This window comes from Haliaeetus albicilla, chromosome 2 (assembly GCF_947461875.1).
Source record: "Haliaeetus albicilla chromosome 2, bHalAlb1.1, whole genome shotgun sequence".
In the NCBI taxonomy this organism is placed as follows: Eukaryota; Metazoa; Chordata; class Aves; order Accipitriformes; family Accipitridae; genus Haliaeetus; species Haliaeetus albicilla.
Window position 1 is genome coordinate 6,870,033 of NC_091484.1, and position 23,696 is coordinate 6,893,728.

The 23,696-nt window shown below is 49.7% G+C and overlaps 1 protein-coding gene across 4 annotated transcripts in view; it reads left to right on the forward strand.

The window, feature by feature from the left end:
• PMEPA1 (prostate transmembrane protein, androgen induced 1) overlaps window positions 1-23,696 on the forward strand; it is a 51,828-nt gene that overhangs the window by 19,540 nt on the left and 8,592 nt on the right. For all 4 annotated transcript variants that reach the window (XM_069804521.1, XM_069804530.1, XM_069804519.1 and 1 more), the window contains one exon: window positions 19,589-19,743. In XM_069804521.1, the coding sequence (XP_069660622.1) occupies window positions 19,589-19,743 (155 nt within the window). The remainder of the gene's footprint in view (window positions 1-19,588; window positions 19,744-23,696) is intronic.

A 23,696-nucleotide genomic window follows, 5' to 3' on the forward strand; every position in this document is an offset into this window, starting at 1 on the left:
GCTCTGCAGGCGGCGTTGGTGCCTGGGTGGCCCGGGACCACTTGGGGAAGGAGTTTCTGATATTTGGGAAATGGGGTAGGAAGTGGTGGAGGCAGGGGGAGGAGAAACTCCCTGTCCGTCACCTTTTTTCAGGTAGAAAGGTGTGGATGTGGTAGGGTGTGCTGGTGAAGAATTGGCATCAGGTGGCCACTAGGATCACAAAAATCTGCTCTTGCTCTGAATTCAGTGTATTCACTGTCAGCTGTTAGTATTTCACCTCTCATCAGAAGGGGGGGTGGGTGTGGGCTTTTAATGGCTATATTAACTCTCTCAGCTGCTGGCGCTGCTTTTGCTTGGCTTCAGACTGTAACTCCAAAGGTCCAGCCTGGGGGGGTGGCAGGAGGATGGATGGTCCCCCAGAGGTGGCTGCTGGTTGTTCCCAGGGTTGCAGGTCCCATACAGAGCGGTGCCCCTGGGTCAGCGGGTGCTGGTGATGCCCAGGGTGGTGCTGCACCAGTGCCGCTGCTTCTGCGCATGTGAGTCCCTCTGGTTTTGCCGTCTGTACAGCTGGGTTGGAGCCCATCTTCTGGCAGAAACCCCCGTTTCTAGGAGGTAGTTATCTTTCCTCTGGGAAGAGCGAAACGTTTTTTTTTTTTGTTTTGCCAAAAGTTCTGATCTGCAGGTCGGCGCTTTCTGGTGCAGGACCAGCCCCGCTGTGTGCCTGCAGCGGCACGGTCAGGGCATGGCCAAGGGCATGGCTGGGGTGTGGGACCCCCCCCCGGGAAAAATCCTCATCCTGAGGGTGCATGGGAGGTGGCTGGCCTGGAGTGCTTCCCCTCGCTGCCCTGCCAGGGGTGTCCCTAAACCCCTGGCTGCTCTCTCTCCTTTAATGCATCTTTTTAAGTACTGGGTAATAGTGTTTTCTTTCTGGCAGAGATGGAGGAGGGCTTTTAATAGGTCTTTTGTTTTCTCTTCGTGCAGTTCCCTGGCAGTAACCTGCCATTAGCTCTAGCATTTATTTAGGGTATTTGTATTTTTGTAAGTGGGGACCTACAACGCTGAGAAGCCAAGGGGCTTGTCCAGGGTCACGCGAGAAATATGTGGTAGAGCTGGGTCTCGACTTCAGCTTTTTTTGAATGTTGAGCTGACCTTATTCTAGGCTTGGTGGAGAGGGAACACCTTGGTTTGTCTCCTTTTAACTGAGGCAGGCAGGGAAAGCAGAAAATAAAGGCTTCGTGGAAGGAAGCGTATTTTTTTTGCTCTCTCCTGTTGGCGATCTGCACGGGTATGGTTGCCTTGGGGAGTGCGAGGACGGTATGTGTGAAGCGCACGGAGGCGAAGGGAAACCCAGGGCCGGTCAGGCTGGAAATCCGATGAGCTCCTTCATCTCCACGGGGCCCAGCTGTGCCGGGAACGGGGAGCTGCCCCGAAAGCTGCTGCTAAAACCCTGTGCCGGCGAGGAAGGGTGGGCTGCGCGTGGCCTCCCTCCCTCGATAACCTGGTGCGTTTTGGGGGTGATGGCCGTCGGCGGCCGCAGCTGGGGTTTGCATCGCCGCTCCCGTCCCGCAGCGCGTGTGTGCCTGCCTTGTCTGCGGCAGCCCCTGTGTGCCGGCAGCACAATGCTCGCCTTCACTCGCCGTCAGACTGGAGGTCTAGACGCTCTCCCTGCCTTTTGTTATCAGGGTCACAGGTTAGGGAGCGTTCCCAGCTCCTTTTCCCTCCGCTGGTCAGGAATCCTTCTCGGAATCGGGCACTCCGCTTAGGACTGCAGCCGGGACCCCTCCGGAGGGAGTCACCCCGCTACCCAAACACGCTTAGATTTAAAATTATTGTGGCAGCTCCCAAAAAGAAATGTGCTTTTGAAATGCAGTCGGGATCACCCCCACTCCAGTTCTTGCAGGCACAGATGCTCAGCTGACACCAGCTAAATAGAAGCCTTTTAGCCCTTGCCAGTAAGTCTAGAGCAAACTGCCAAAAAGCATGGAGGACCAAGATACAAAACGAAGTCAGGCCTGAGCAAAGTACTTACAAATGAAGGATGGAACTGATGTGCTCTGTCTCTTGATTTTTAGCCCATGAGATGCTTCAGTCCTGGGGTTTTGTTGAAATACAAGGGTGGAATTTTAAAGATTTTCAGCAGATACAAAGCAAGTAAGTCCCCTAGCAACAAAGGAAAGGTTTTTTTTCTCTCTTAATGTAGACTTTTTTGACATGAAGCATTTGTGACACCCCCCCCCCCCCCCCTTTAAATCGAAGATGAGTTTTGCTGAAAGAGATATTTTTAGTGGCTTTTAGACATATTCAGAGATGGGACTTGAACCCTTGATGTGCATCTGCTTGTTCCCCCAGCCCACCCTGGCTGGCTGAGTGCTCCGGCAGCTTCAGCCTTCGCCTGGCCCGGAGGGTGCCTTTGTGGGGCTGCTCAGGACAGCAGCCCCTTGCCTGGGAGGGTGGGAGGTAGCAGGGGTGGAACAGTTGGATAAATAAGTTGGTAGCAAGTTTCTTGCATGGTTTCTTCTTTTTTGTGTGTTTTTGTTTTTGGTTGGTTTTTTTTTTTTCCTTCCTGGCAAGAAGATGTAACAAAAAATTGGCAGGTTCATACTTTTTATTATTGAATTAAAATCTATTAAATAATAACAGTGAGCCAAAACTTGAAATCGCTATTAGGCAGTGCTCTCGGTGAAGTGAAATGCTTCTGGATCTGGCTCGCTTCTGCATTTTGTGTGTATGTGCATGTGTATTATGTGTGAAGAATGAGTGTATGAAGCTCAAATAGAGGTTTTAAATAGAAATAACACTGGCAGCTCTTTCTCCGTGAATCCAAGGCTATTATGTGTCTGGCTCTCGCCAACACGAATTGCAGAGGAAGTTCATGTAAACTCCATGGCTGATTTGACAGCTGCACAGCCGTGGCTGGTTCGAAGCGCGGACGCTGTTGAGCAGAAGCGATGGCGTTTTTCCATGTCTGGTGATTTACCTCTTTGCAGAGGGCGAGGTGGGACCGAGGGAGCCTGTTGCCCACCCCAGTCCTGGCACCTTACGGCAAAACCCACAAGTTACGGTCAGGTCAAGGTTTGAACTCCTTCCCTAAAGCTTTATCGGTGGTCTTGGGTGCATGTCACTGACTTGGTGCTGCCTGGGGACCACGGCGGGGGACACGAGCCGTCCCGTTGGCAATGGTGAAGATGCATCAGCTGGGCAAGGAGTTGGCTGCCCGCTCCTCTCCCAGGACAACTCTGCTCCGTGCAGCCGTGGAGGGGCTGAGCTGCAGCGCCGGGTGGTGTCGGGCCCCTCCAGCACCACGTCTGCAACCCGCGGAGGCAAACCTGCGCTTTTAGCCCCTGTGGAAATCCTGGTGCGGCGCGGGGAGCAAAGTGCACCTGTACGCACCGTGGCAGCGGGAAGGATTTGGGGTTAATTTCTCCGCGAACCCACGGTGCACCGAATGATGCTGCTTGTATGGGGGCTGGGGGGAAATAATGTTAAATTAAACTCTCCGTAAGGGAAGAAAAGCATCCAGCCCCATTCTTTACTGCTCATTTTAGTAATTTCTTCCAGATAACCTACACATCTGTGTCAGTGCAATTAAAGCAGAAATTCTGTCTAATGAACAGTTGTAGCCCTTGGGCTATTGTGGAATGAACAGTGAAGTTGGAAACAGTCTTATTAAAATAATAGTTAAGAAACAAGGGTGGGGAGATGGAGGTGCCAATGAGGTGGTGGTGGGATGCTATAGGGTGAGGAGCAGAGACTGCGGTCAACCCAGTTTTGGACTTTCAGGGGTGACTCCCCACCGTGACCCCCCCCATAGAAACGACTGTATGGTGTGGTTGGACCCGGGGCTAGGCACAGCCCAGCCCTGCTCCCACGTCAGGGGCATCTGGTCATGCCATGTCACAACAAAACAGTCTTTAAATCCAGTCTTGCACTCTGTTAAAAGCGGCTGCCTGTAGGGTAGCTGTGGGTCTGCGGGATGCTTGCTCCATCGTGGGCAGTGTTAGCTGTCCTGTTAAGCCAGATCAGCTGTTTTGCCTATATATTTTTTGGAGATTTTGGTTGTCCAACAGCTGATAAAGCTCAAGAAGGGAGGAGAATGTTTCTTGTGTTAGACAGGATTATATCTGGTTTTGCTTTTTCCAGAAAACTGTCCTTTCTCAGTGAAAAACCATGCTGTGCACACCCACATAGTTTGCTTTAACTTTTCTTTCTCCTGAGGACAGTGACTGTCCAGGCTGAACTGTATCAGTGATGGAGACTGGCCAGTTTATCTCATGTGAGATAGTTTATTCTTTTGCTTTTAAGTAAAGAAATAAAAAATTCCTTTTCGGTGTCAACCCTTGGAGTTATAATAGTGTCTCTGTGCAAGCCATCGTTTTATGTCAGTTGAAACAATTAATACTTGGAGCTGGCTTTTTCAAACTTAATGTGCTCCTCTTTAGAAATGCATGTGCTGCAGAAAGCTAGTGACATCTCAGATTAACAAAATAAAAAAAAAAAAGCAAATGCCATAAGAAAAAAAAAAAAGGCCAAACAAATCCCACTGGAATGATACATTGGAATGATTTTAGTGGGATTTATATCTATGAGCTGTGGGGTTTTTGTGGTTTTTTTCTTTTTGAAATGGTTGTGAACCAGAGTGATTACTTATCATTTTCATTTTAACTCCATCTGACAAATCGTTTTAGATGGAGAAAGCAATACTGCATCTTTAAATGGCTACTCTGTCAGCGCATCTTGCAGGGCTTTAAATGCCCTTTGTTATCGCAGTCTAGACAGGACGCAGGCGGAATATTTGATATGTTATAAGGCAAAGATTTGACAAGGTTGAATTAATTTACTGGCTTATTTAAAACTGAATTTGAAAACATTTTTCCTTACGAGCTTGTCTTTCTCTCCATCCTATTTTTTTTTTTTCCGAAGTTAGTACAGTATGTTTCAACCATTTAGACTGGGAGAGGAGACATTAGCTTACTGCAGCCTGCAGTACTTTAATTGCCCTTTTTATGACTGTCTAGACATCATGCAGATGCATGTTTGTGGTGAGAAGACATTTCTCCCTCTGGTTATACGATAGTCTGAAACCTTTACATTGCCTATCTCCTTACCCCCTCTGTCTTGGAATGCGCTTTACTCCCTCCATCTCCCAAAATCACTTTTTCCCCATTTTATCTTTTTCGAAGGACACTTCAGTCCCCGTTTTTCTGTTCTTTCCGCGTGCTTATTTGCAAGTGGTAATGCTTTCTGGGGGAATAAAGGTATGTGGAGCAAATGGCTCTTGGAGCCTCACCGGCAGGTCACGGCGCAGAAGGCACGGCCGAGGGGTGGCTTCGTGCCGGGTTTGTTTCTGCGCAGCGTCCTGTGGGTACCCGCATCTCTCTGCGAGTATAGCGATACGTATGTACGGCTGTGTTTGTTTGGGTTCCCCTCGCCATAAGAGCACAGCCTTGCGGGCCAGGTTTAAGAATGAAAATATCAGCCAGGTTTGAATGGGTTCGGTTATAGTTATGCAAATGGGATGCATTAATTAACCCCGTTGCTATAGCTACTGCTTTATTGTTAAATGCAGTGAAAAGGGGACAGGCGGTGTCCATGGATAATCCTCTCCTCTCTGCTCTTCCCCCCTTCCCCGTCCTCCCGAAGTCGCCCACCGCCCTGGTGCGAGGGCAGCTGCCGCTCTCCTCCGGGGGGCCGGGGTGCCCTCCTGCCGCCCACCATCCCATCCTCGTCCCCCCCGTCGGGCAGGTGGCCCGAAAAGCCGGGCTAGGAATCACGTCCGTGCCTCTTCCCTCCAACCGCCCCCAAAAACCTCTTGTCGGGGCTGACCTCGAGGGTCGGCTCTCCACCGCTGCCCCGTGTCGTCAGTCTGGGGGCTGCGTGGGGACGGGACGGGGGTGCTGGGGACCGTGGGGACGGGACGGGGGTGCTGGGGACCGTGGGGCGGGCAGGAGGGACGCAGATGTGCCAGGGGATGGGGACTGGGGTGGGGAGGCTCGGCTCATCCCGCCGCGGCCGGGCGAGGGCAGGGCATGGGAGCTCAGCCCCGTTCTCGACTCCGAAAACTCTCTCTGCCGAGCAAACCGGGTTTTACAGGGGAGGACAGCTTCTCTTTTTGCGCCCGCTTAAAAACTCGCGAATGCGAAACGCCGCAACAAAACTCAGACTTTCCAGCATATCTGCTGTAGGAGTTAAAACCTTTCTCGGGCTGTTGCTACAGCTGAGGTGGAAGTAAATTTATTACCTTTAATTTTGTCAGATTTGGGGCGTTCTTACCTCCCCCATTCGCTCCGGGGGGGGGGGTGTGTGTGTATAAATATACTTTTTTTTTCTTTTTTTTTTCACATCTCTGTGTGAGAGTATGCACATGCATTCGCTCCCATCTGGTGCTGTTCAGACCAGTTCAAGAACTGAACCTGAATATTGCAGTGACCAAACGCAATGTGCGCGTCTGGGCATTTGCATGCGTTTTGCGTTTTATTTTTTTTTCCTGCAGCGCATAATTATGTCTGTAACTTAAGATTGTCCTTGTTCCATGGGAGTAGCTCCCCTTGCGAAGGGTCGCTCCTTTCGTAAGCAAAAGCTGCAAAATGATACAGATGATAACGGCGCTTAAGCAGAGGCAGGGAAGGGAGAGGTGTCCTGCTGATCGGCCCTGGACAGGGCTGAGGAAATCCGGTCGCAGTCACAGCCCTGCCGTGACCTGCGTGGCTTTGGCCAACTTGCTCAACCCGTGTTTCGACACCCGTCTGCGAGCCGTGTGCCGGGGCAGCCCCTGCGGCACTGCTGCCTGAGGGCGCGTGTCCCGGTGGCCTGGGGACGGGGGGCACGGCGGGGGGTCCCCGGCACCCATCCCAAATCCCGACGGGCTCCTCAAGGTTGCCCTGGGTCGATAAGCGAGACGGCACGGGGGGAGCCGTGCTGATTCACGCGGGAAAAAATGCCGGAGGAGAAATCCCCCGGCTACAGCTTGTGGTGTTCGGTGGCTTCTCTGCACCTGGGCTCCATCCGTGAGCCGACGGGTGCTGTGCTTGTGGCAGGGAGGCACGGGCTTGTCCCCGTGTCCCTCTCGGGGTGCCCCGGCTCGAGCACTGGTCCCACAGAACTTGCCGGGCATCGTGCCGGGGCTTGGGCGCCGGCGCTGGGGCACCTGAGCCGCAGCTGGGCTCTGGCGGGGCCACGGGCGAGCGTGTTGGGAATCGGCCGACGAACGGTTCTCCCAGGAATAAGTGGAAATAGAAACTTTCTAGAGGGAGGACGTGGGGGAGGGAGGCCCGGTAAAACCGGGTGTATACAGCGTTCAGCCCGGAGAGGCTGTGGTCCATGCCGATGACAGCCACAAGCCTCCGCACCCGCGTGCCGTCACGGCTGGCTGTTTTTCGGCGGGGTGTCCCAGGAAAGCCCGTGCCATCCCACCGCTTCGCGGGCGAGGAAGATGCTTTGCTGCCGCCTTCCTTTCTGCGCGCACGACAAGCGCAGCGTACTGGGTCCTCGTGACCTGCAGAATTAAAGCTGCTTCGTTCCGAGGGGCCTGGTGACTAATGAAACGCGTATTCCTTAGCGTCTCCGCGGCAGCAGGAGGAGGGAGCAGGCTTCGGCACTGCCGGCAGCGGTTGCCGGCACGCGCCGGCCGACGTGGCGCGGGCGGCTGCGGCCGACTGTGAAGCTGCAGGTGCCCCCGTCGGCGCGAGGCGGTTCCGTCGCAGCAGGAGACGGGGCCGAAATGGAGTTGGAATTGGAAACCCAATCCCTGTGATTGCTGTTAGCTTTCTGGAAAGGTGGCGAAGCCCTTCCCTGGATGGAGCACTTGCTCTCCTTGGAGCGTCCGCGACTGGCAATTTGTCTGTCGAAACAGATGTGGGCAGCGAAAAACATCTATTTCTATAACTAGAAACAAATTTGGTAATTGCCTCTTTCAACAGGACTTGCTCAAGCAGGAAATGAAATTCCTAAATGGCAGTTAGCAAAAGTATTTATAGCTAAGTTCATAAATGAGATGTGCTTTCCTTTGTCATGAGTTTCTGCTGGGTGGAAGGAAAAAAAAAAAAAACCTCTATGGTAGCAAGCCACATATTGATCAGGAGTGTTTCCAGGGTATACGAAAATACTTATTTATTAATGTGTTTATTTTTAGTAGCTGTAGAAATACCCCTGACAAACAAAACCCCTTTGGTCTTTCAGGGTCAGCTGGCAGGGTTTGGTCCGGATATTGCGTACTGTTTTTTTCACTCATTTTTTGCTAGATTTTTTTTTTATTCTGCTTCATGCTGTTTATGATTGCAAACCGTAAACTCTTTGTTCCTGTGTCCCTCTCTGGATGCTCCTGTTCGAGGGGGTGGGTGACGCTGCCCTCGCCCCTGCCCCGGGCGTTGTCCAAGCCCGATGCCATCGTGCCGCCTCTCGGGGAGCAGGAGATACTGTGGTTCTTCTCAGCTTGGTGGGGGCCGTGAACCTGCCTCAACGCTTTCTAGTGAGCAGGCAAATTTACCTATCTTTTAAGTGCAAAACCAGAATTACTTTATGCTTTTAATCCAGTTTAGCCGTCCTTACCCTTGGGAGTAACTTCAAAAGCAATGTACTCCTTCCAGTCGTCTCAGTAGGCTGGGATCAGGCTTACTGTGCATAAAATATTTTCTCAAAATCCTGGAAAAGGGGAGGGTGAGAGAAATAGGCACAAAAAGGGAGAGAAGGGGTTGGCGTATGCAAGATTTTAGAGAGTCTGAGTATCCCAGAGAACCTTGTTAGTTCTCATTGCTCTGAGGGAGCTGGTTAACGTCTTTAGTAGTTTCTCTAAACGAGTCTCCAGTTGACAGGTCTCTGCTTGGAGCCAGGAGGTGTCCCAGCTGAAAGAGCTGCTGACCCCAGCTCTCACGTTTGCAATTTCCATGTAAAAGCTGAGCGCTGCCTTGCTGATCCTGCCTTTCTGGTCTGTGAACGCAGGTCCTGCTCCCCACAGCTGCCACTGTGGCCATGCTAGCTCAGGAGGGACACCTTTGGAGAACAGGCACAGTGGTGTGATTGGGACGGTTACTGCGTTTTAAGGACTAAAAAATTTTCTGAGGCCCAACCAGTCTGATGCTTCCGTGGCTATAAGTATGAAATGGGGCCATTTCCTTTAAAACAAACAAAAAAACGGGGTGGGGGTGCAGGATGAGGCCATCATTTGCCAGTGACTCAGAGGATGTGATGCTTGATTACCCGGGGTGACAGATGAAGAATACAAACTATATTAAACACAGTTATGGCCCAAGGATTGACACTACAAACTTGACTTCTTGGGGCCCCATCACCCATTTTCCAGCAGTGTTTTTTTTTTTCTCAAACTGGCTCCTTTTCCGAGTCCCACTTGCTCTCTGCCCTCCTGCCCTGTTCTCAGTCTGCCATCACTAGCTTGCACGGCATTATTTCTGCTTGCTGCATCACAACCGGCCATGTTGAATCTGGAAATGCAATTTAGCTGTTATAACTGTACTGATGATGCATGAAGCAGGACCAAATCCAACAGGCTCTTCCCAGCTGTCCTGCCTGTTGTCACGGGCCTGATCCTGCTCTCTTTGATGACTTGGTGTTGCTGCTGCAGCTCCAGCTTCACGATGCTGCTGCTGAGCGCCAGCAGTGGCAATATCAAGATCATATTCTGTATCTATCTGCAGTACTTCCCGTGCTGCCTTGTAAACAAATGCAGCTGTTGACAGTCTGATGGGCCCTTCATATGTGGTTTTATGGAGGTATTATTTAGAAGATAAATGTAGCTGAGGCTAATACATGAATATTGCAGTAATGACTTCACCTGGTCTGATGGCTTCTAAAATGACCTAACAGACGAGCGGTGGAGGGTGAGTAATCTGCCGTCTGAAGTTCTTTGTTCTTTCATCTCTTCTTCCCTGTCCACGGTCTCCGAGAGAGAGAACATTCTCTCTTTAAGGAGCGGAGCTCGGCATCTGGTGGATGAAATGGCCTCTCTAAACCAGGAGCAGTGTTTGGTGCACCCTCTCTGGCAGCCTTTGGATTCCAGCTGTTGCCTGGAGCTGTTTTGGTTCTTGCTTAAATTAGAGCAGTTCAAATGTAATGTTTAGCATAATGGGCATGTGCCTTTTCCAAGCAGGGCTGGGAAGGATATGCCAGGGCAGAGCCGCTTGCACCAGGCTGCGTTGCTGCTGTGCCAGGGTATTTTCCTCCGCGCCGTACGTATGAAGAGGAGAGGGCAAGGGGCCGTGGTCAGACGTGGTCCCAGCACTGACCCTGCTGCCTCTCCTGTGGGATGCTGCAGCGTCTGAGCCCCTGCAGCTGCTCGCTGAGAAGTTGTGAGTTTATTCCCTACTAAAATCATAGCTCGGAAGGGTGACCAGATTCACATGGCTCTTTTCAAATTCACATTCTTTAGCCTTGAGTAGGAAAAAAATGAGGTCCGCTCTTTGGCTACATTGCTTAACCCACATCCTTTTACAGAGGCTTTGATGAGCATCTGGCATAACGACCACACTTTGGCTGGACTCGATTCTGCTGAGTTTAACCCTCGGGTCCTTCCAGGGAGCCACATGCAGCTCCAAAGGGTGCCCAAATCTTGCTGTAGCATCTATCCCCTGCTCTCCGAAAGCATGCTCGCAGCCAGCAGGCACGAATGCAAGCTCTTGGGGCAGGCAGGGCTCTGAACTGAGCATGAGGACTGGGCAGAACTCGGGCCAGCTCTGTGGACCCTGCTTTGGGCCAGGCCTGCTGTAGGACCAGTTCAGTAATGTCAACTCTGGCCTTTCTGGTTCTCTGCTTGCAAAAGACGGCGTGTCGGTATGTGTAAGGCAAGGCGGTACAGGGTGTTCTCAGCTTTCATTTTCCAAAAGTGATTAGGACTTGTTTTGTGCCCTAATTATTGGGGCATGCAAGGTAGCGGTAGGCTCTCAGCTGTTCGTGGCAAGGACTGTCCTTGTGTGTCTCCTTGCTCTCGATGGTGCCTCTGGGCACTGCTGAAGCTGTGGTGCTCTGAAATGTCAGCGAAGACTGGGGAGAGGAGCGGGTTGGGCTGTCAAGTAGCTGACAGAATGGATAAGGGTGTCTCTCCTCCTCCTCCTCCTCTGCAGCCTGCTGGTGCCCAAGCCCCTGCCCTTGCTGCTGCCTTCAGCCGGAGATGTGGGTGCTGAGAACGGCTGAAAGTCAGACCCATCACTTCTGGTTTAGGGCAGCGTCTCTGCCTGCCCATTGGCAATAAGTTTCGTGCGAAGACGACAGCCCAGGTCTGTTGGAGAAAATGCTGGGTCATATCCTTCTTCTGCCTGTCAAAGCGCCTGGGTGGGTAGGGGAGCAGGCAGGGACCTCTGGACCAGCGGCTGAAAAGGATGCTTGCTATAGGATGCTAATGAAGCAGCCGAGGTTTTGGGTGCTGACAGACACTTACTGATGCTGGAAGAGGGGGACCTCGGTCCGCCCCTATTCCAAGACTTGTTTTGCATTTGCTCTTTGAGGAACTGCACAAGCCTGTTGAGAAGCCTTTAAGGTTACTGGCCTGAAACGTTCTTGGCTGAAATCCTTGAGCATCCCTGCTTGGCATCCCACAAAGCTTGTAAGTGCAGTATTTGGGGAATCACGGACAGGGAGAAAGGATGTGTGGATGCTCTTCAGCTCCAAGTCTCAAATAATTGCCAGTACCAGTCTGATTTGGACTTCCATTTCTCCCCACCACCTTCCTGCACATGCTCAGTCAAAAAGTAGCTGTACCCTTATTTAAGTCTTTCGCATGCTTTTTTTTATGTAACTAGAGTGCTGCCATCAAGGGCTACAAGGAACCTGTTCAAACAGAAGATACCCAAGGGTGGGGGTGGATGAAAAGATGAGAAAATTGGGAGGAGAGGGAACGGCAGTCAGGGCTGTGCACATCTCTGCTGTGTCTTGCTCTGAGTCATGCAGCAAGGGCAGCTCTGTGGGTATCAGAGGTGTTAATGGAAAATCAGGGATGAAAGTGCTCACTGCAGATTTGTGAACACTTTTCATTAATTCATCTGGTTAATTTTGCCGTGTCTGGAAAGACTCTGTGTGTGTGTGTGTGTGAGACCTTCCTCTCCAGGGTGTGAAGCGGGGGTGCGTGGAGGACAGAGCGTTGCAGTCAGTTGAACTTATCCTAAATCCCCAAGGATTACGGAAGAAGCCGGGACATGTGGGGTGACATTACAGTGCCACCATATTTAGCTGACGGTAGGCAGCAATTCATTTATGGATTTCATAAGCTTCGGGACCGGGGGCTGTGCTGGAGGCCGGTACCGCTGCTGCGGGATGGTCCCCACCGAGGTGCCCCACTCCCCGTATTTGCAGGCTTTCGGTCGGAATCTGTTGAATCACGGTGCCGAGTCACCCGCGTGAACCAGGCTCCGTAAATAACCACGGGCGCTCCGTAAATAACCACGGGCGCTCCGCAAAGCGGCCGTGCGCGGCGAGGAGTGGAAAGTGCTGCTTCGTAGTTGGAGCGAGGGCTCTGGGGGCAGAGAGCAAGGTGCTTTTCTCAGCTCTGCCTTCTCTAAGCATCACCTAGCGCTTCGCACGCTGTCAACAGGTATCCTGCTGCCACCCCACGGGAGGCACGCGTTCGCCGCAGGGACAGGATGGGGCCAAGGAGCTCAAGCTGCCTGCAGTTAGAAGTTATCCTTAGCCTGTGTCTTCTGGAGGCTAAAGAGATGCTGCCCAGGTTTGTACAAGACCTGATCGCATCTCTTTGTACTTCAGCAGGAAAGTTGAAGAATCTCAATCTGTTTCTGCCCGTTTTATCGAGGCTTGTTAGGCAGCAGGAGGAATCTCTGTACAAAACTACTCCATTCAGTCTTGGTGTAAAAGTTGTTGCGTGTCAGAGAAAGTGAAGACCAGAGGTGAAGGCACAGTAGGCGGTGAGGTTCCTTGGCTTTTGCATTAGGCACTTACAGGATGTTTCTCTGGGAACATAAATGACATTTAATTAAAAATAGTCTTTATGTACAGTGAAAAATGACCAGTCTGGAAATTTTCATGCAGCTGGGTTGCAGAGTAACACCCCAGCATAGAAAAGGACTCTGTTATCTCAGATTGCAGGTGGAGGGTCTTCAGCAAGATGGTCCTTGCGCTGTGATGGGCTAAAACGCGAGGCTGGGTGAAAGACCCCTCGTGCCCAGCGAGGAGCCTGGCTGCCGGGAGCGAGTACCCATGTGGGCAGTGATGGCACAGTGGTGATTCAGGGGAAAACACTATTTCCACAGTTCTCTGAAACTTCTGAAATAGCAAAATCTGCATTGTTCTCAGCCCCTTTTTAGTCTCCCTGACTCTTACTCACTTCCTTTTGGATTTTTCTGCTACTCAAATTCACGTCAGTTTTTAGATGAGGGGAAACCACTGGAGTTAAGCTTTCATGTTAAACCCACTTTTTTTGCCTTTTCTGTGACTTGTGCTGTTGGAGATCTTGGGGCAATGTTGGAAACTTCCCCATGGTGGTGGGGCTGTGCCCAACACCCCAAAGCCTGATGAAGGCTTTGCCTGCCTGTTACCAGCTCTCCTATCTGTCAGGCACATGGAGCAACTTCAAAACACAGTTTTAGATGTGTTTTTCCCAAAGAACACTAATAAAACGAGCGATAATGGGGCTCTGATGCTGAGGGACCATCATGGGAGCATCCAGAAGCTGAGGTACATATCTCATCCGTCCCGGGTAAAAATTAACTGATGGCTCGTTAAGTTTGAACAGCGAGGCTTGCTTGGGAGGTATCTCATCCTGTCTGGCGTGAAGCAGGGCGTTAGATTGCCTCGCACCAGGCTGATGTCCATCAGAAGATGAAATTAGCAGCAGGAGTTTTTTCTCCACAGCCTTAAGAACTTACTTTTGATAGTTTGTGTGAGCTTGTGATTGGACTCATTGTGCTTGAACTGTCCCAGCAATCTGTTTCAAGTCAGAACTAAGGGGTTTTCAGTGATAAAAATACCCAGAGGAAGTGAAAGTGAACATAGGAGAAGCAAAGTATTCTGCAGGGGATTCTCTGCTTGCTTTAATTTTGTCTCAGCAAAACCGACTTGGGTTTTAGCACGGTGCACCACAACATTTATGATGACTGGCATATTTATTTTTTTTTTTTAAACTTTTTTCTTAGGAATTGTGGCTAGCGCAGCTACATTTGTTCAACTTAGCCATTATCTCCTGAGTAATTTCACTTCTCTTTCTCGTCACTTCTGACATGATATGCAATTCCAGTATATATAGAAATTGTAATTGAAGCTTACAGATAATTGTTTTGACCTGCAGATGTGTATTATACCCAGCTGAAAGCAAAGGTCATCTTGACTGAGACCCTGTCTGAAAGCTGTTCTGTCCACGTGTAAATGATAGCTGGAGTACCCATAATTATTGCAGCAAAATGCAGGTGTATTTGTTTTTTTTTCTCCTCTTTATACTTGCCAGTGCTTTGGAGCGTTGGTCTTCAGCAGTGATACTCTGTGTGGAAGGAAAAGCTTTAATAAAGTTTATAGTAAGCATTTTATGAACTGTAGTATAGCTGTACAAAGTAAGGAAATAATGCATTTAAAGTATATCATAGCCTCACCTCCCCTGCAGCCATTGCGAACTGCGTGTGTGTGCTCCCAGTGTCACCGCTGACTCAAATAGCTCTCCCTCCTTGCAAAAATATTAATGAATTTTAAACCTGTGGGTGCCAAGTATTTTGTTCGTAGGCACTCGAGGAAGCTCCGAGATGCACCTTTCTGCAGGCGCTTCTGTCGAGCCGTCGGCGTGGTCTGCCTCCACGTCGGCACCAGCTGCCAGCCAGCTGCCATTTTCATAAATTTCAGACACTTTAGAGCCTTATCGTCTTGGTGCCCGGGCAGCAGCCTGGTGTGGGCAGCAAGGGCACGTGCTGCCTTCCTCCAAAAAGCCCTCTGAGCAGGAGAGCGGCCACAGCCTATGTGTTGCGGCGTCCGCAGGCTTTGGGAAGCAGCGGAGTCTCCTATCGTTCGTTAATGTAAGGCTATAATCGACTGTGAAACCCTTATTCAAGGCTGCATGTGGCTTAAAGTGGCAAGCAAGTAACGAACTTGAAGCATGGGATGTGACAAGTTATTTTACTTGATCACGAATATCCAGTTTCAGGATTGTGAGAATCTGGGGGAAAAATGCTTAGTTGCAAAACAGTTGCACACGTGCTGACCGACTCCCAAAGCTGCAGTGTCTAGACAGAAAATACAGAAAAGCAGGTTGTGTCACTTGAATGTGATGTCTGAACCTGTTAGTTTGAAATGTATTCTGGAATAAAAATTATGCAAAATTAAATTAGTGTGACCTTACTTTGCATTTGGAGGCTGAATATGCCCATCTTGTAAAGCCTAGTGCATTTATAACACTTCCCTTGGGGAAAATTACAGAGAGAAATGGAATGAGGTCTCTTCTAATTGAAAAGTGACAATGATTAGGAAGCCAAATACAAAATGTGTTGAGTATTTTTTTCTTGTTTTGTTGTGTGTGTGTTTTTAAGAATACCAGTAGAATTATGTGCTTTGCAGTTTGGCTTGTTTTTCGTTCCCCAAAGGCTTTTTATTAGCATAGCAGCTGAATTGCACTTGTATAATAACTTATTAACTCAAAGTTTGGGTTTTTAATGATCTTTCTTCATTAGTTTGACTGAGCTACTTGGATAAAATCTTACCGAGTATATCCAGCTCTCCAGCATGTTGGGTTTTTTTCCCCTTTCAGCAAATGAAGCCCATGAAGACAAGTTAAAACAGAGGGAGAGTTGGCAGAAACTTTGGCGCCTCGAGTGGGTATGAGTCTCTTGAAACTTGAAAAGCACAAGTTGAGTGTGTGGGACTTTTTTTTTGGTTTGGTTTGATTTTTATTTTATTTTTTTCCAAAGGCCAGATCGGGCAACATGAGTGTTCTTGGGATTAAAGCTCATTTCGATGTACCTGATGCGTTTGCTCCTAGGTGCTGTGAGGCTGCGCTGCTCCTCACAGGCTGGGCTTGCGGTAGAGCAAAACTCAGGGCACCGTGTGCCCTCTGCTCTTCCCCGAGCTCCTGCTGGTGCAGAGAGCAGAGGTTCCAGTGGGTTGGGCTGCCTCATGTATACATACAACATTGGGAAGAAATTTTAATTTCAGCAGCACCACCAGAGACGGCAGGTACATTTCTCGTATACGATACTTAAATGTTCGAGCCGTTGTCTGCGTTGCAGGACAAGGGTAGATGTGCTCCGCTGCAGTGATGGAGCTGCTTGCTTCCCTGTGCTAACAAAGGAGGTTGGAGAAGAGCAAGGCCATTGGCATGAAAAGGCCAAAGTCCGAATGGGGGGGAGCTGATCGGGTTTTATCGTTCAGACACATTTCACCAAACCTGTTTACAGAATGTTAATTTGCATCTTAGTTTTCTCCCTCCTCCCGCGAAGTGAGATGCTACAATCACACTTTTGTTGATAACGCTAGTGTGATTGCCATAACGTTAAGCTAGATTCCACATCGAAATAACCCAGTTTAGAGTTTGAAGAGCAAGGCATGATGCATGGCCAAACACTGCCTGGGTCTCCTGTGGTCCCTGGTGGGGTCCTGCCTGTCCAGATGTCCAGCTCCAAGAGAACACATGGGAGGGAGAGATGGCGCAGGAGGAGCATCCCTGCTGGAAAGCAGTGTCCCCTTCGTTCTGGTAATCATACTGTGCCTTACTATTGCTCCTCTTGGCAACTGTTTTGTAATACCCCAAATAGAGGAGTCCCACAGCCAGAATAAGCAACATTCAGGCTGGATGGGGATGGATGAGACACTGGTAAGTTGTCCCAGACCCTGATGGAATTCCCACCCTTTCTTCTGCTTCAGGCTCTGCTCGTTATATATCTGTACGTGTGTACAAGAAGCTTAGCTTAGGTAATTTGTAAATGACACGTCTTGTGTGTGTTCCTTCATAGGAAGGAGTTAGGGCAGCGCTTCCTCATGGCCAAAACTTCACTTGTGTCACCGAAGTTCCATGACCAATTTAGCAAGGTTTGGTTCATTTAAGGGACCTCTCATCCTAGGAAAGGAACTTTCCTTTACAACTACCTTGGTCTTGTTTTTCTTCAGAAATACAACCTCTTTTAACCCAAAAGGAAGTTTTCCATCACTGGCCTCACTTGTATTTTTTTCTTGTGTTTTCTTACTGTGGCCAAAGCACATGCTGCATTTTGAGGCTAAATTGACTCATCTTCCTAAAAACCTTGGTTGCTTTTTGTTTTGGTTGTTTGGTTTTTTTTCTTTTCTGTAATGAATTCCGCAAAAAGTAGGCTCTGCACCCAAGCTGGGTGGCTGCTCTCCAGCCTGTGGGCTCTGCTGCCCGCATCTAGGGGAGGCAGAGGGGCCCTGGGTCAGTGCCCCCTCTGGGGGTCTGGCTCTTTGTGGGTGACCTGGAGAGCACCCAGGGGGGCTGTGGGGCATCCTGTGCCTGGCTGGGGTGCTGGGGCTTCACCTCGCCGGTCGGGTGCTGGAGGTCAGCAGGGATGCTCTCAGTGCCTCTGGGTGCAGCTGGCACTAGGACATGCCTTTGGGCTATGTAGGGACACTCTCCTGCATGGGGGGGGTGACATAGGAAGAGGTGTTGTGCCTTTTTTTTAAAGGTTTTGCATCATCCTCTTTTCCCAGCCCTTTAAGTTCTGGGGTGTTTGCGCGTCTGGTTAATCTGATTTGTGTTTAGAAGAAATGAGGTCCCGTTTCAGCCCGTTCCTGCAGCACAGGGCACCCGTGGCAGCTCTCGGGTCGGGTCACCCGTCATTCCCACGGGCGAGCTGTGCTGCTGCTTTGGGGCTGGATCATAAATCGTTGGAACATGTTTTTTTCCAGGCTCTTCCCTTCACAGTGGCGTTCGGGCACCTTGCTGGGGTTGCTGTGAAAGACGCAGAGCTCCTCTTTCAAGAAGATGCCTTTAGCTAAAAGGCATTTTTAAGGCAAAACTCCTTTGCAATGTTTAGCTTTTAATCCCTCTCTTCCCACGCCATGTGCAATCTTCCGGTGTAGAGGCAGCTGCGTTTTAGGGGTGCTGTAAGTGTATGGGCTCCAAGTCACTCATACATCTAACTTTAAGTGACAGATAAGGCTTCTGCTTTCAAGGCATAATTCTGCTTTTTGAAGGTGGTGGGCAGAGCTGGTTAAGCATTTTGGGCAATGGCAGAAATAGCTGCTGTTTAGCAGAATGAGCTCCAAGGTAACTGGCAGCACTCACCACCTGGACTGTTTTCTTGACATTTATTTGCTTTTACTGGCACTTAAATGCCACCTGCCAGGAGAAAACTTTCCATTAAAAAAAGAAAATTGAATTTGCCTGACTCAGCAGAAGCCACCCCAGCTGGTAGGAGCAGTGTGATGCTGCCCTTCGAGGTGTGATGGGTCTTCCCGTGTATCTACAGATATATGTGCATGTGTGTGTCTGTATAGATAAAATACAGACAGCAGCATCCATGATAGCTTAGGGCGCAGCATTCCAAAACTGGATGTTATAGCTGTCCCCGCTGAGAAGCAAACAAAGTTTAAACCCCCAGAACTATTGAATTTTGCTGGTCTGGCCCCTCCTTTACGATGAGCACTGGAGTTGCTGCTGCCTGGTCCTGGCCATGGTGAGCTCTGGGTGCTGCTGGCACGAGGGGGCTTGGGGGGAGCGACCAAGTGGTTCAGGGATGGTGTCCGCTCTCTGGGTGCCAAATGCATGGAAATAATGACCCCAGTGCTACGTTTGCCTCCAGTACTCAATTTTCCTTAGCCTCAGAGAGGTGTGAGGAATTATTTCCTTAGGAAATTTTAGGAGCTGCTTCTCACCGCCTCCTGCCAAGTGTCTCCGGAGTTAACCGGATGGTCTGTTGTTTGCTTGTTCTTGTTTGTTTGGAGGCTTTTTTGGCAGTTTTCCTTTATGCCAGTTCAAGCCACTCAAGCTGCCGCTGTCAGCTGGCTGAGCCCTGAGCCGAGGGATGTCTGGAGCTCCAGGATGTGGCCCCCACGGGCAGCCGCATCGCGCCCGTCTGGCGTCTCTCTGAAAAGCAGGAGGTCTCCCCGCCTGTGCCCCGTGGCGGATGGGCTGGCGTCGGGGAGAGGGGTCCTGCCAGCCGTGGGCTCCCCGTGCCACTGTCCGACCCCTGTGACAGAGGGGACGCGTACCTGGTGTGAGGGTGTGCTGAGGAAGACTTCGGTCTGGTCCCCCCTAGAGGAAGGAGTGGTGGTGATGGGAGGAGAATTGCAGAAATTTAGCTCGCGTTTAGGTAAATTGTTTCGTTAGGATGAATTACGCTTGTTTGTGGCTCCGTGGCCCCGAGCGAGGCACGCTCGGCGCTGAGATGCTGCTGGTTTTGTACGCGGCGGTGGGGGCATCCAGCACACTGCAGCTGGGAGGACTTTGGGAAGTCCTGTCCACACTGTAGCTTGGAAACACTCTGCTTTGTAGATCATCTTTAAAGATCCCTCCTAGAGGCTCTTCTGTGGCACTGAAAAAGTGAATTAATGAGTATTTTATTAAGTAGCTGGGCTCAAAGCATGCAGAGCCCACATAGGCACGTGAGAGCTTTATGGGGGGAGGATGCGGCAGTGTCATTGGTGTCTCAGCCCCATTAGTTCTTCTTGTGCTCGATTACATGTTGTTTTTTTCTGTTGGCTGAAAGTCTGTCTGTCTCTCTTGCAGCGGAGTTGGAGTTTGTACAGATAATCATAATCGTGGTGGTGATGATGGTGATGGTGGTGGTGATCACGTGTCTGCTGAACCACTACAAACTCTCTGCGCGATCCTTCATCAGCCGGCACAGCCAGGGGCGGCGGAGAGACGAGAACCTCTCATCAGTAAGTCGCACCCTGCTCTTCCACCCCACCTCGTCCTGCGCCGTTTGTCAAATGATGTGACGCTGGGGAAACGTTAGAGCCAAAGGCGTTCGTCTGGGTCGTGTGTGCCCATGTGCCGCTTGGCACTGTGTGAAGAGACGCCCTCCACGCTGGGTCTTGGCATCATCTTCTCTCTCTGTCATGGGGGTGGGTGTCCCCTTTTAGGGGTGTCTCTGGCTCTTTAGGGTGCTGCATGTTGTAATGTATAGACAGCCATAGCCTCTGCCTTTGCCCTGAGCTTTGCAGTTCAGACTTTACATCAGTAAAGTAACTGCAGGAGGCTGTTCGTGGCGTGTCCTCTTCCTGAAACCACCACGCACCCTCAGCTGGTTGGGGTGCATATGACTTGCCTTTAACAGCCCCAAAATATCAAGTCCTCTGGCGGCTCAGTTGGAGAGTCTCAAATGACTATATGAAAACTTAATGCCTGCCTTGAAGAGAATAGGAAATCCTGAAATACCTTCTCTAGTTTTCACCAGTGGTGCTGCCATTGCTGTGGTGGAGGGGTCAGAAAACACTTGTCAGCCAGACAAGCAGAAATCTCTCCAAGGGGGTGCTCGAGAGGTTCCCTGTGTAACCCAGGCTCCCTGCTTCGTAAAAGCCTGAGGAGAAACGTGTTAATTGTACCTCTGATGGGGACTCGAGGCTGAGCCTCTCCAGCCTCGAGGCAGATGTTGGTTTATGCAGTTTCCTCAAGTGCAGTAGCTCAGAGAGACTTAGAAGAACCTATAGAGAAAAGACATCACATTTTTTTGGTGGGTGAGCATGTACTATTCACTGCTGCCTACATGGCTCTGTCTTCAGTGCAGGGGTATCTTGTACCGATTTTTTTTGTTTGTGGTGGTTTTTTTTTAGCATTCACCCTGAAGGATCTTAAAGCTCTTTAAACGATAGGGCTTCCTCAAGGTCACTGCTTCGTGCCCTCTCCTCTGCAGGCTTCCAGGGCAGGCTGAGCACATCGGTGCTGCCTTGCAGTGGTTTGTGTGGGGCCGTGCTCCCTTGTATCACATCCATGCTTGCTGCGGGAAAAAGATCAAATACTGGGATTGCTTGCTTTTTTCTTTTTCTTTGAGAAAGATATCTAACATCTTTTATTAACTAAGTCTTCAGTACAGCGCTGTCGAAAGCTGTCCAGCCAGCAGATGCCCAAGGTGCAGGCTGTCCCTCTGCTCCAGAGCCACTCTTTTTGTCACACATCACACGCAGCGGACAGAGGTCCCTTATATCGGACGCTCTGTGCCGAAGTGAGAAAGACGCCCGTTGGGAAGGAGAGCTGTGCAAACCCCAAGCTCGATTAAAGCACCCTTCGTTTTGTGGGCTGTGGAGCGTGTCTCCGGCGGTGAGCTCAGCTCGGGGTCGTTTATCGATGCTGTGCAACAAGATCAAAGTGCCGGGAGTGCGTGATCCCCTCTTAAACCAGCTGGTGCAAGGGTGGCGATCGCTGGAGCACCTGCCTGCTTTGGGGATCAGAGCTAAACTCCTTGCACGTATCCCGGCTCCTTCTGGGTTTACAAAAATCTTATGTCTCTTCTTACTATCCCGTGCACCCGCTTCCAACAGTAGCAGAATGTGGGCATCCGAGCACGTGAATTATTAAAAATAGCAGAAAGATTGTTTTCCCACTTTCAGATTTTTTGCTGTTTTATCACATCCAGAATGATTTACTTGAACAATACCAAAATGTTTCATTTTACATTTTCAAAGCAAATATCAGATCAAGCCTTTTTTATTTTAATATACTAATTTCTGTTTTCTTAACTGGCCTGGTTTTTGTTTTCTTTAAAAAGAGGAAAGAAGGCTAACATGGAAAGAGAAGAGAAAATCACATGGAGATTGAACACTTCAGGTTGAATCAAAAATTATTGACTGTTTAAAAAAGAATGCCTTTTTTCCCTTTTTTCTTTTTTTTTTTTTTAATTTTTTTTTTTTTTTTTTAGATTTTACCTGGTCAAAATTTCCAGCCATTTTTTGGCCCAGTCCCCAGACCAAAACAGCTCTGTTATTTATTCAGCCTTCAGACACATCAGTGATTAAATGGCTTTTCAGCCAAGGTTTACCTCCATGCCTCTGCTAGACCTCAGTGAGGGTGCAGAATCTTCAAAACCTTTCTTGGAGCTAAGGAGAGAAATGTGAATGTACCGTTTGGTTTTTGGTTGTTTTTTTTTCCTCCCTCTATAATTCTTCCCTTCTCCCTGCCCCTGTCTGTGCTGCGAGGGCAGTGTTGGTGGAGGGGCAGCCAAGGTTCCCTGTGGTCCGAGCGCTCTCCTGGTGGGACAGAGAAGCCCCTCGTGCGCTAAGCGGGAAGCTCGTTACAGTGGGATCAATCATAATAAAGATCTTAAAGGTAGCTCCTTTCAGATTCAGCCCAGCATGTCTTTTTGTAGAAAACAGCTCCGGTCTAAACGAGCGCTGGAGGCTGGCAGGGCAGAGGCTATGCTGAACTGGATACCGGTTTACGTAATCCATTAAACTTGTGCTGAACTGGTGTTGAGCTTTTTAAATCCCAAACTTCACTTTGCTGTCATGACCGCAGATGGGCACCGGCGCTGCATACACGCTTTTCATCTTTTGAAATATTGAAATAGTTCATCCCATGGTCAGGATGCTGCTAGGTCTGCCCAAGTTGTTCTTTTTTGTTGTTGTAGCTCAAAAATTACAACTGAAGGAGAAATTAATTTCCCTAAAGGTTTTTTCTAATGTGGTTCTCACTAGCAAGGAATTCTTGCATTACATCATGTGTTTCTCCATCACCGTTCTCACTGTACTTAAACTCTGTCTCCTTATAGCAAGTACCTTTATTTTTCCAGAATTAAGAATACTTAAGAAATGCTACTAAAAACTTTTTTGCAATAAGGTGGAGGGACAGTGCCATTCTTAGGAACAGTGATGTCCCACTCCCCCCAAAAAAGTGGTTTAAATGCAATTTCCAAGCATACCTTTGTCCCCCAAAATGGAAAATGTAAGTCCTCCTGAAGGGTCAGAGACTTAATCTGCACTATGCAGTAGTGTCAGAGAATTTTCTCTGTAAAGCTAAAACAAGCGTTTCTATTGAAGTCAAAGATTGATCTCTAAAAAGAAATTAAAAAGTAATTTTACATTCTGCAGTGAGTCCTGGAATACTTGCAGAGGTTTTTACAGCTGTATTGCTCATGAGACAGCAGAATCTCAACTTTCATTTCAGAAAACCATAGCTTTCTAGACTCAGCCATTGTTGAGATGAATTCAAGTCCTTAATATTCCAAAAATCAGAGGCAAGCGAAGAGAGCCCCGAGGACAAGGATTTACAGCGGTGATGCTCCGTCACGGGGCAGCGCGATTTTGCTTGGCTCGGTGGGGCTGTGTAGCCATCGCATGGCCAAAGTGTGAAGGCTAAAAGTATGTTTTCTGTCTCTGCGGCTTTGCCTTCCTCTGACTGCTGATTTCCAGCAATTTTAATCCTGCTATTGAGTTCTTAGGAGTTACCCAGGTGGGGTTCACAGTAGCGTGTGAGGCAGAGGGTCGGTGTTGGTGAGCGCGCTTGTGGTCGGTCAGCCGTGGGCACCTAAGCGTGTCCAGATCAAGCCCTGGAGTCCCAGGAGAAATGGTTAACAACAGCTGCCAAGATCCAACTCCTACAGAAAATGGGTCTCCTGTCTGCTCCTTATCTCTGCAGAGCCCCTTTTAATGTTGTTTCTACTGGTTTGCTACTCTTGCATCCCTGCGTTGCCTGGAGCATCATTCCTTGACCTCACCTGCACAAACAGATGAGTTGAGGTGTGAGCCAGAGCTTTTCTTCTAAACGCCCGAGTGGGATATCGGGTGCAGGCTTTGGGTGGGTGGGTACTTAGGGGTAGGGGACGTTTTTGGTGGAGCGGCTCACGTAAGGGCGTGTACGTGCCGTCCCCATCGCCTGCCGCAGTGGGAAGCCCCAGCTG